Source organism: Haematobia irritans, chromosome 4 (assembly GCF_050003625.1).
Source record: "Haematobia irritans isolate KBUSLIRL chromosome 4, ASM5000362v1, whole genome shotgun sequence".
Taxonomy (NCBI): domain Eukaryota; kingdom Metazoa; phylum Arthropoda; class Insecta; order Diptera; family Muscidae; genus Haematobia; species Haematobia irritans.
Window position 1 is genome coordinate 121,059,334 of NC_134400.1, and position 13,153 is coordinate 121,072,486.

The following is a 13,153-nucleotide window of genomic DNA, read 5'->3' on the forward strand; positions in this document are numbered from 1 at the left end:
GTTAATTTTAGACAATTTTGATTATTTTTTTTTATTTTTAGAAAATTTTAACTAAACAGTATAACAAACGCTGACATCACGCAGATATCAAAAAAAAAAATAAGTAAATATTTTTCGACAAATTCAAGAAAACTTAATAGACATAATTAATTTATTTCACTTGTTAAAGAAAATATTGTAGTTTCAAGGAGAAAATTGGAGTTCAAAATTCCATGAAAGTCTTTAGTGCCATACGAACCCAGCAAAAAAATTTGGAAGTTCTTCTAAAGGCACAACTTTAAAAGCACTTCCAAAAATGTCCTCCCAAAGATGTTCTTGATTTTAACTGCACACACGCACAGAAAAACCATGTTTGTACATGGTTGCCGCATCCATTTAATGCTTATCTAGAGCATGTAATTGCCGCGAAAAACATGTATTTTGTCTTTGTAAAAATAGTTTTCGAGCGGAGAAAAATGTATGGTGGCAATAAGCATTTGAATGGTTCTCAAATACCGCCAACATGTTCTATTATTTAAATGATAGATTTTGAGACCATTAAATGGTCGGGAAAATCATGTATCTGACCATTCAATTTTTTTTTTACTTTTTTACAGGGAAAAAAGTATTTTTATAGGTTAAGTATAGACATGTCTAGAACCATTACATGGCCATAAAGACCATTTACATTTTTTCGTGACCATTTAATTTTTTAACTTGTTTGCAGCGAAAAGAATTTTATAAAAACATTGAGCAGGTACACACGATTTTCATTTTGCGCGTCAGTCGTGTGTTGATTGTTTCTTGGAATGGACGGAGAATACGGATTTACTGTGTTTTGTGTTAGTTTATTTATTCAGAAGTGGCACGTGGTTTATGTGAACACAAAAAAGGAAAGTGTAATTGAAAAAATTTACCTGTTTTTTGTCCTGCATTTTGCTATATGGTATCATTTATTTTTATTTGCAGTTACATGATGTCTGCGTTTGTACATTTGATGGGCACGATGTAAATATGGAATAATTACTTATTGTTGAAATTGAAATAAAATAGAGTGTGTAAAAATATATGATGTTTGCTTGAACGGCATTATAAATACAAATAAACAATGACTTGGTTTATAAATAAATAAAAACAAACAAATAAAGTTAATTTTGTGTTTTGTTTTCTCAAGTGGCGTCCTTTTTTCGACGATGAAAAAAGTTTTTTCATAAAGATTAAAACATTTTAGGTTGTGACCATGTTCTTTTAACTAGGAGAAAATTATTTTTAATGAATACCATAACATTTTAGATTGTGACCATTGTCTTTTGTTCCAAACAAAATTCTTTTTTATCAATATAATAACATTTTAGATGAGGACAATTTTATTTTTTTTAGGACCATATTCACTGAGCCAACATGGTTGCAGGTGAAAATGTTACATGGTCGCCGCAAAAATAACTCCTATCATATTATTTTGCTCATCGAATATGATTGTGACAATCATGTTTATTCTCTGCGTGTGCGTGGTATCTGCGTATGTAATATAGTTTATTTAAAATGTTCTAACGTTAATCAACATTTTCCTTCTTGATTGGTTAATTGTTTTTTTCAGTGTATCGCTCCAATTATGCCTTACTCACTCAGGTTCATCAAAGGCAGAATTTGAACTCCTAACCATTGCTTCACAACGCATTATCTAATTCATTAATTAAATGCAACATTAAATTAAATTAAACACTCAAGGTGGACTAACATACCCACTCTCCCCCCACATCCTTTTAAGAAATTAGCTTGGACAAAAGGATAACAATCCTCACCCCGTGTTTCTCCAGTTTCCTACTATTCACAACCATAGAATAATTATAATTGAATACTCATATGCGAATGTGGTATTTGTGAAATATCTAAATTCCATTGTATTTGGATTTTCTAATATCTCTGTTTAATCAGTGATAAGAAATTTCGTATGGAACAATATCTTGCGTATTCATGCATGTATTTCCACACATGTGATACTAGACAATAACACAGTGCAAGATAAGATAGCCTCCAAACAGATGGAGACATAATTATCTACTTTATGCCGGGTTATTTATAAATGGTATCATCCCGACATCAGCATTCCATCATTATTATCATTGTTCATGGTCAATTTGATAAAGGTGTAGAACAAATAAACTAAAATAAATACTGCAATAATTTCGAAATGTAATGACTCCTATGTTATGCACCGCAAAAAAATTTTGTGTGCGTTGATACAAAAATGTATTTATTTATTTTGTTGAACTTGTAGAAGTTGTATTTAAAAATATTCTTCATTCATAAATCCACCATTCATCACCTGTCACAATGTCATAGACAGTGTAACCGTTGGAAATTTTGAAAAAGTCGCATATTCACAAAAAGGTCGCACAAAAAAGTTGCATAATGATAAAAAAGTCGCTTACATTTGAAAGGTCTTTTTATTACAAAAAATGTTCTATAAATCAACACAAAAACAGTAAAGGAACAGTCTCTTTAACATCAAAAGATATTTTACCAACTTATTGTAACATAAAATCCAGTAAAACTTAAACTTGCAAGAGAATAAAAATAGATTTTTTATATTTGCTAAAATTAGCAGAAATGTACGCGAACGCCATCCAGTACCAATTTAAAGCTTTTAAATCAAGGTTAGGTTAGGTGACAGCCCGATGTATCAGACTCACTTAGACTATTCAGTCCATTGTGATACCACATTGGTGAACTTCTCTCTTATCACTGAGTGCTGCCTGATTCCATGTTAAGCTCAATGACAAGGGACCTCCTTTTTATAGCCGATTCCGAACGGCGTTCCAAATTGCAGTGAAACCACTTAGAGAGGTTTTGAAACCCTCAGAAATGTCACCAGTATTACTGAGGTGGGATAATCCACCGCTGGAAAACTGTTTGGTGTTCGGTCGAAGCAGGAATCGAACCCACGACCTTGTGTATGCAAGGCGAGCATGCTAACCATTGCATAACGATGGCTCCCGTGTAAATCGCCCCCATATAAATCGATTCCCAGATTGGAACTCTGGAGCCTTTTGGAGGAGCAATATACATACGATCCGATTAAAATTTGGTAAGTGGTTTTAGTATACGGTCTTTAACAACCATGCAAAAATGTATCCATATTGGTTCATAATTATATATAGTCCCCATATAAACCGATCCCCAGATTTGAACTCCGGAAACTCTTGGAGGAGTAAATTTCATCCGATCTGGTCTTTAAAAACCATGCAAAAATTCGTCCATATCGGTCCATAATTATATATAGCCACCATATCAACCGATCCCCAGATTTGAACTCCGGAACCTCTTGGAGGAGCAAAATTCATCCGATTCGGTAGAAATTTAATACATTGTACTAGTATATGGCCGCTAACAACCATGCCAAAATTAGTCCATGTCGGTCTATAGTTATATACAGCCCCCAGATAAACCTATCCCCAATCACACAGGAATTGGTCCATATCGGTTCATAATTGTATATAGCCCCTTATAAAGCGACCACCATATTTGAATTCAGCTCTCTAATTACCGCGCAAAACTTCATATCCGTTCGTAATTATTTATACACTTCCCTATATATCATATACCGGGTCAAGAACTGAATTATGTACGTATTTAATCTGATTTTTTTGTTTTGTCTAATATATACCACGTATGGACTAACTTACAATTAAGAGGACGATGTTAAGAAGTTTTAAGATGGCAAGGTCATCGGCATGTATTACCACAAACCAAGTAATTCGATTGCGGATGACAATATTTAGTAGAAGTTTCTACTCAATCCATGGTGGAGGGTACATATTCGGCCTGGCCGAACTTACGGCCGTATATACTTGTTTTCTGTTTAATGTTATAACATCCCTCCATGTCAGTGTTGCCAGTATTGGGGATTCTTCCCCAAATTGGGGATATTTTTTCGTGAATGGAGACGAAATTTCTGAGAAGGGGACTTGGGGATTTGTTGGGGAATTTAAATAAATTTGGGGATTTTTTCGAACAATCGATTTAATCTTTTTTAAAAAATTTTTATTTAAATAGAAAAATTTGTCAAAATTGTATTCCTATGTGGAAATTTTTGTCAAAAAATTATTTCTATAGAAAATTTTGTTAAAATTTAATTCCTATGGAAAATGTCCTCAAAATGTTATTTCTATGTAGAAAATTTTGTTAAAATTTTATTTCTATAGAACATTTCTATAGAAAATTTTGTTAAAATTTTATTTCTATAGAAAATTTTGTCAAAATTTTATTTCTATAGAAAATGTTGTTAAAATGTTATTTCTATACAAAATTTTGTGAAAATTGTATTTCTATAGAAAATTTTGTTAAAATTTTATTTCTATTGAAAATTTTGTCAAAATTTTATTTCTATTGAAAATTTTCTCAATATTTTATTTCTATAGAAAATTTTGTCAAAATTTAATGTCTATAGAACATTTTCTCAAAATGTTATTTCTTTAGAAAATTTTCTAAAAAATTTATTTCTATTGAAAATTTTGTCAAAATTTTATTGCTATAGAAAATTTTCTATAAAAAATTTTGTTAAAATTTTATTTCTATAGAAAATTTTGTTAAAATAGTATTTCTATAGAAAATTTTGTTAAAATTTTATTTCTATAGAAAATTTTCTCAAAATTTTATTTCTATAGAAAATTTTGTTAAAATTTTATTTCTTTAGAAAAGTTTCTAAAAAATTTATTTCTATTGAAAATTTTGTCAAAGTTTTATTTCTATAAAAAATTTTCTCAAAATTTTATTTTTATAGAAAAATTTCTCAAAATTTTATTTCTATAGAAAATTTTGTTAAAATTTTATTTCTATAGGAAATTTTGTCAAAATTTTATTTCTATAGAAAATTTTGTTAAAATTTTATTTCTATAGAAAATTTTGTTAAAATTTTATTTCTATAGAATATTTTGTTAAAATTTTATTTCTATAGAAAATTTTGTCAAAATTTTATTTCTATAGAAAATTTTCTAAAAATTTAATTTCTATAGAACATTTTCTCAAAATGTTATTTCTTTAGAAAATTTTCAAAAAAATTTATTTCTATTGAAAATTTTGTCAATATTTTATTTCTATAAAAAATTTTCTATAGAAAATTTTGTTAAAATTTTATTTCTATAGAAAATTTTGTTAAAATTGTATTTCTATAGAAAATTTTGTTAAAATTTTATTTCTATTGAACATTTTGTCAAAACTTTATTTCTATTGAAAATTTTCCCAATATTTTATTTCTATAGAAAATTTTGTCAAAATTTAATTTCTATAGAACATTTTCTCAAAATGTTATTTCTTTAGAAATTTTTCTAAAAATTTATTTCTATAGCAAATTTTGTCAAAACTTTATTTCTATAGAAAATTTTGTTAAAATTTTATTTCTATAGAAAATTTTGTTAAAATTGTATTTCTATAGAAAATTTTGTTAAAATTTTATTTCTATAGAAAATTTTGTCAAAATTTTATTTCTATAGAAAATTTTATCAAAATTTTATTTCCATATATTTCTATAGAAAATTTTGTTAAAATTTTATTTCTATAGAAAATTTTGTCAAATTTTTATTTCTATAGAAAATTTTATCAAAATTTTATTTCCATAGAAAATTTTGTCAAAATTTTATTTCTATAGGAAATTTTGTCAAAATTTTAATTCTAAAGGGTGGTTAAATTGTAAGGGCCGATGTTGAATGTGAACCACACCTAAACGCCAAGTTTTTTTTTCGAATTTTATTTGACACTTCTCTATTTCAGACTTACTCAATTTGAACCATGGAGAGATACACAATCCAACAACGTGTTAAATGGTAGAATTGCCGCATTTGGGCGAATGAGAATCCAAGAGTGATTGTCGAAAAACCAATGCACCCACAAAGAGTGACTGTTTAGCGGGGTTTATGGGCTGGCGGCATCATCGGGCCGTATTTTTTCCAAAATGAGGCCGGTCAGGCAGTTACTGTGAATGGTGTTCGCAATCGTGAGATGATAACGAACTTTTTATGGCCCGAATTGGACGGTGCCACTTGCCACACAGCTAACGAAACAACGGCTCTTTTGCGCAACAAATTCAATGGCCGTGTTATCTCACGAAATGGCGATGTCAATTGGTCGCCAAGTTCATGTGATTTGACACCGTTGGACTTTTTTCTTTGGGGTTATTTGAAAGAAAAGGTGTACGTCGATAAGCCAGCAACAATTCAAGAGCTAAAGGATGAGATAATTCGGCACATTAACGGCATAGAACCTCCATTATGCCTCAGCGTCATCGAAAATTTGGACCATCGGATGAAGGTGTACCACCGAGGTCGCGGCGCCCATTTGGCCGATATTTTGTCCCATACATAATTGAGTAATACCAATATATCATAATAAAATAAAATTACAATAATTTCCTAAATAGTTTGTGTTTTATTCAAAATCAACATCGGCCCTTGTAATTTTAACCACCATATCATATCTCCAGCATTTGGAAGACGATCATCAGTATCTTGGTATTGTGGTTCGAAATCTTGTCTTTGACAAAAAAAATTAATTTTTAAAGTATTACTGATTTTCTACAGCAGAGCCTTTTGCTTTGTTTTTTTTTTTTTTTTTCAAAAAAACTTGTCAAAAATGTATTGGGAATTTTTGTGAGGAATTTAAATTTAAATTGGGGATTTTTGGGGACAAGAGCCAGAAAAATACTGGCAACACTAGTCCATGTTCCAATATTCGATTCGCAAGATTTTATTTTCCTTGTAACGAAAAAATAGAGAAACACATATTTCCATAACAAACTTCCATAAAATTTTCTGCTTAAATATGCATACACTCATAATAATCACATTACAACTTCACTTCGGAAACTTTCTTTAGATGCAGCAATTCACTGAATAATAATGAAAGAGTAGAATAGATGTTGGTACTTACGCTTCGCAATAGGGCATTTTGTTGAAACCTTTATATGTTTTCATATTCAATGCCATACCACATTCTGTGCATTTGAAACATGTTTTATGCCAAGTCTGAAATGATATAAAAAAAAATAGGGAATTAAATAAGTAACAAACAAAACCACAACATACACAAACTGTTATGACATTGATACCCAGATTAAAAAAAAAATAAAACATAATAAAAGTAAATAAAAAAGATATTCTTTATAACAAATATAATTTTATATAGCATCCTAGATATTTTACTATTATACTCTTAATAATAGTAGGGAGATTTCATTTCAAATGAACGGTTGTCTTTTATATTTCGGGATTGGGCTATATCGTGTATTTACATTAACTTAAACGATTCATTTTGCCCAAAAATTGAAAGTATATTGGAACGAGGATTAATTCAACAACAGTGCATCGATGAACATAATTCAATTTTTGCTTATCGATGGTATGGTGAATTCAACCGAAGTCGTAGTTCACTCCAAGACGAATTTCAAGAAGGTCGTCCACAATATGTTGTTATTACGGAAACCAACTGATAGGTCAGATATCAGTTGGTTTCCGGTTGAGATTGAGACAACCATTAAGCATTAGTGAGACCAGCATACATTCAATATTGCAGGAACATTTGACCGTGAATCTCACACAATTTGTCAATCGCGCAAAAACAAGCTCGTGTCGACTGGTCGAAAGAAATGCTCCAAAAATACGATCGCCGTGCTTCGAAACAAGTCTATGGCATCGTGACCGGTGATGAATTGTGGGTTTACGCGTATGAGTCCGAAAGTAAACAGCAGTCGATTTTTTCAAGATGTCTCCAGATGCACTAAATCCAACAAAATTTGCTTGCGCCCAAAGCACATCCATTCAAATATATATATATATATATATATATATATATATATATATATATATATATATATATATATATATATATATATATATATATATATATATATATATATATATATATATATGTGTGTGTGTGTGTGTTAGACAAGCGTTTTTGTTTTGAGGGTGTGACACTGTGGTATCACAATGGACCGAGTGAGCCTGAAATAGTGGGCTGCACACTATACCTAAGCTAACCTATGTTAGCCCGATGTATCAGGTTCACTTTGACTTTTCAGTCCAATCAGCCCAAATTGGTGAACTTCTCTCTTATCACTGAGTGCTGCCCGATTCCATGCTCAAACACAAGGGACCTCCTTTTTATAGCCGAGTACGAACGGCGTTCCACATTGCCGTGAAACCACTTAGAGAAGCTTTGAAACACTCCGAAATGTCACCAGAGTTACCGAGGTGGGATAATCCGCCGCTGAGAAACTTTTTTATGTTCGGTCGAAGCAGGAATCGAACCCACGACCTTGTGTATGCAAGGCGGGCATGCTAACCATTGCACCACGGTGGCTTCCTAACCTATAGGTTGCTACAATTTCGAATGTAAAATTTAGTCATATATGTATGACAGTTCCGGCAATATATCTAAAGATTAAGTTGTGGCCTTCATCTATAGGTCAAAATCTGTACATGAGACTTTTTATTTTTTAATTTTAATTTAATTGTAGCCACCAATATCTATTATTTGCATTTGGTCTGGTCAATTTCTCTCAAATGGTTTCTTAGATATAGGAGATCCAATATCGGGGCTATATATAATATAATATAGCTCAAAATCTGTACATGAGACTTTTTATTTTTTTAATTTTGATTTTTTGTAGTCACCAATATCTATTATTTGCATTTGGTCTTGTCAATTCCTCTCAAATGGTTTCTTAGATATAGGAGATCCGATATCGGGGATATATAGCCGATATCTGGCGATAATATAGCTCAAAATCTGTACATGAGACTTTTTATTTTTTAATTTTGATTTGTTGAAGTCATCAATATCTATTATTTGCATTTGGTCTGGTCAATTCCTCTCAAATGGTTTCTTAGATATAGGAGATCCAATATCAGGGCTATATATAGCCGATATCTGGCGATAATATAGCTCAAAATTTGTACATGAGACTTTTTATTTTTTAATTTTGATTTTTTGTAGTAACCAATATATGTTTCTTGCATTTGGTCTGGTCAATTCCTCTCAAATGGTTTCCAATATCGGGGCTATATAGCCCATATCTGGCGATAATATAGCTCAAAATCTGTACATGAGACTTTTTATTTTTTAATTTTGATTTTTTGTAGTCACCAATATCTATTATTTGCATTTGGTCTTGTCAATTCCTCTCAAATGGTTTCTTAGATATAGGAGATCCGATATCGGGGCTATATAGCCGATATCTGGCGATAATATAGCTCAAAATCTGTACATGAGACTTTTTATTTTTTAATTTTGATTCTTTGTAGTCACCAATATCTATTATTTGCATTTGGTCTGGTCAATTCTTCTCAAATGGTTTCTTAGATATAGGAGATCCAATATCGGGGATATATATAACCGATATCTGGCGACAATATAGCTCAAAAAGAGTACATGGGACTTTTTATTTTTAATTTTGATTTTTTTGTAGCAACCAATATATGTTTCTTGCATTTGGTCTGGTCAATTCCTCTCAAATGGTTTCTTAGATATAGGAGATCCACTATCGGGGCTATATATAACCGATATCTGGCGACAATATAGCTCAAAAACTGTACATGGGACTTTAAAATTTCTAATTTTGATTTTTTTCAATAACCACTATCTATTACTGGCATTTGGTCTGGTCAATTCTTCTCAAATGGTTTCGTAGATATAGGAGATCCAATATCGGGACTATATAGCCGATATCGGTGACGCTATATCTCAAATACCCTACATGAAAATTTTGATTATTTAATTTTGGATTTTGGTGCAGGCCAATATCTACCACTGGCATTTTGTCTGGTCAATTCCTCTCAAATGGTTCCTTAGGTATAGGCGATTTAATATCGGGGCTATATATAGCCGATATCTGATGACACTATATCTCAAATACTGTGCACGAGATTTTTGAAGTTATTTAAGAATCTTATTTTGGTACCCCTTAGATGTTTTTATTATTGTATTTTAATATCTTGTGTCCATTACTTCAGGATATATTGACATTTTTATACGACTTTAGAATTATTAGCGGTTATCTCTTATGGATAAATTTTTCGACGATATAAAATCACCAATGCATAGTATGACTACACATAAAATAACTGACGGTGTTTGGCAGTTTTTCCACCACAAATGTGCCTCTTTTCAAGAAAAACTATTTTTTTGGAATGCGTTCCACAAGTTAAATTCGGCCCACAAAGCTAAATTCGTTCCACAAATTTGAATTTTGCTTAGCCGAGACACAAACCACGAATTTAACTCGCGAATTTATCTTCACACCCTTCATAGCTTTTTGTCTAATATACAACACCTATGGACTAACTCACAATTTAAAAAACGATGTTAAGAAGGTTTAAGATACCACAACCCAAGTAATTCGATTGTGGATGACAGTCTTTCGTAGAAGTTTCTACGCAATCCATGGTGGAGGGTACATAAGATTCGGCCTGGCCGAACTTACGGCCGTATATACTTGGTTTTTTTTTTATGTGATAATGTGCATTTAAAAATCTACTTAATTAGAAAAAAAAAGGGTTGTAAATCCATACCTTGGCAGCATGTGTTGGATGTTTTTCTAGTTTTTCTCATTGGAGGAAAACAGAAAACGTTTCGTATTTCGAAAAACTAAATGAGAAAACAAAGTTTTAACCTTTTATATCCGACTTAAGGTAAATGTCTATTAACCACATTCATTGACCAGCGCACTGGAATAAGGGGGAGAAATATCTTTGACTTGTTCCAGTCAAGACTTCGTAAATTGAGTCCTCAATGTAATGATGATGATGGTCGGTTTGCTGTCAATCTCAAGTAAGAAAAAATGAACTGAGATTTGTATTGGATTTACCTTTCCTATGGGCAATTTGATATGTGTTCTCATTCTCCTATTTCTTTGTTGCTTATTTCTGTAAATATTTTCATTTATAACGATTTTACCATTTCTCCACTTCTTTTAATCCTACCTAGTTTATTTACTCTGGTTCCTTGGATTACTGGGATTTGTGGAATACATTTTTTTCTTTTTGAAGTATTTATGTCACAAGCTTGGGAAAACCACAAATATTTCACTAGAGTTGCACACATAAGGAGTCTTTAGTGTGATACTTTGCAAATGTGGCTGGGAAGATAAAGATATAAATATTTTATGGAAAAATATCCAGTACCTATACGTACTAGATACCAGAATTTAGTACCTAAAGGGTGATACGATCAAAATTTGGTCAATATAAACTTGACGTATTTCTTTTAATTTTGCATTTAAAAAACCTGAACACCCCTCATTTTGAAGGTGTGTGTGTGTAGAATGTTGCTCCTATTTTGATTTTGGAATTCACTCTTCAGTTGTCAAAATGCCGTCCAAGCAAGAAGAGCAGCGTATCAAAATTTTGCTCGCGCATCGCCAAAATCCGAGCTACTCGCACGCAAAGCTGGCAGAATCACTAACAGTAACCAAATCAACCGTTACAAATGTAATTAAAGTGTTTGGGGAACGTTTGTCGACAGCCAGGAAGTCTGGATCGGGGGGAAATCGAAAACCGGAAGCCGCTGAGACGACAAAGAGAGTTGCCGGTAGTTTGAAGCGAAACCCTAACCTCTCTCTCCGAGATGCCGCAAAGAAGCTGGGTGTATCGTCTACAACCGTGCATCGAGCCAAAAAACGAGCCGGACTATCGACTTACAAGAAGGTAGTGAGTCCAAATCGCGATGATAAACAAAATACGACGGCTAAAGCGCGATCCCGGAGGCTGTACACGACGATGCTGACGAAGTTTGACTGCGTGGTATGGACGACGAAACCTACGTCAAAGCCGACTACAAGCAGCTTCCGGGTCAGGAGTTTTATACGGCAAAAGGAAGGGGAAAGGTAGCAGATATTTTCAAGCACACACAAAAATATTTCACGAAAAATTTTCCAATTAAAATTTTAATTGAGTTTTAAAAAATACTCAATTAAAAATATAATTGATTCAACAAATTTTTTAATTGAAACAAAAATCAATCACAAAAATAATAGTATCAATTAATTTTTTAATTGGATCAATTACTTTTTAATTGACCTTCAATTAATGTTTTAATTGATAATATCATTTCTGTGATTGAAGACATTTCAATTAAAAATTAATTGGATCAATTAATTTCGTGATTGAATCAGAAAAAAAAATTTTTGTGTGCACATAAAACTGTCAAAGTTCGCAAAGAAATATCTGGTTTGGCAAGCCATCTGTACCTGTGGCTTGAAAAGCAGCATTTTCATAGCTTCCGGGACTGTCAACCAAGAAATTTACGTGAGAGAGTGTTTGAATAAACGTCTGCTGCCTTTCCTGAAGAAACACGGTTGTTCCGTACTGTTTTGGCCGGATTTGGCATCTTGCCATTACGGTAAAAAGGCCATGGAGTGGTACGCCGCCAACAACGTGCAGGTGGTTCCCAAGGACAAGAACCCTCCCAACACGCCAGAGCTCCGCCCAATTGAGAAATACTGGGCTATTGTCAAGCGGAACCTAAAGAAGACCAAAAAACTGCAAATGACGAGCAGCAGTTCAAGGCAAACTGGCTTTCTGCGGCGAAGAAGGTGGACAAGGTGGCTGTACAAAATCTGATGGCAGGTGTCAAGCGTGAGGCCCGGCAATTCGGATTTGGAAAAGCGAAAGCCTAACTGAATATTTTTCCTGAATTTTATACTAATTGAACTTGAAAAAGAAATTTAATTTGAATTTAAAAAAAAAACGATTTCACCGATTTACACGCGTTTTCCCTTGACCAAATTTTGATCGTATCACCCTTTACACACAAAGCTAAAGGTACTATCTTTAAAGAAGGAAATGTTAAGTAATTTTAAGGAAATTTTCTCTTCATGGTTGTACGAAAAAGTTTCGTACATTTTTGTGAAAATGCTTCGTACCTGTTTTGAAAATTTTACAATTTTTTAATGACAATTTTTCGCACTTATGGTTAGACAAAATGCTATTGGCAAAAGTACAATTGCTTGTACATATTAACAAGTTTATAAAAGTCTTAACATCCTTTCACCCACATTCCAATGGAATTTATGTCATAAACGGGAAAATTTACAATTTCAATAAAACTTCTTTGTAATTTCAACGAAAATGTTTTGTACTTTATGTTATATGGTGAGTGTGCAAAATACCTTGGCGTTAGT

General features: G+C 32.2%; 1 protein-coding gene across 18 annotated transcripts in view; it reads right to left on the reverse strand.

Annotated features, from left to right (window-relative positions):
- The window catches only part of Lasp (LIM and SH3 domain protein Lasp), a 279,211-nt gene that overhangs the window by 137,449 nt on the left and 128,609 nt on the right, over positions 1-13,153 (reverse strand). For all 18 annotated transcript variants that reach the window (XM_075308301.1, XM_075308306.1, XM_075308302.1 and 15 more), the window contains exon 3: positions 6,904-6,998. In XM_075308301.1, the coding sequence (XP_075164416.1) occupies positions 6,904-6,998 (95 nt within the window). The remainder of the gene's footprint in view (positions 1-6,903; positions 6,999-13,153) is intronic.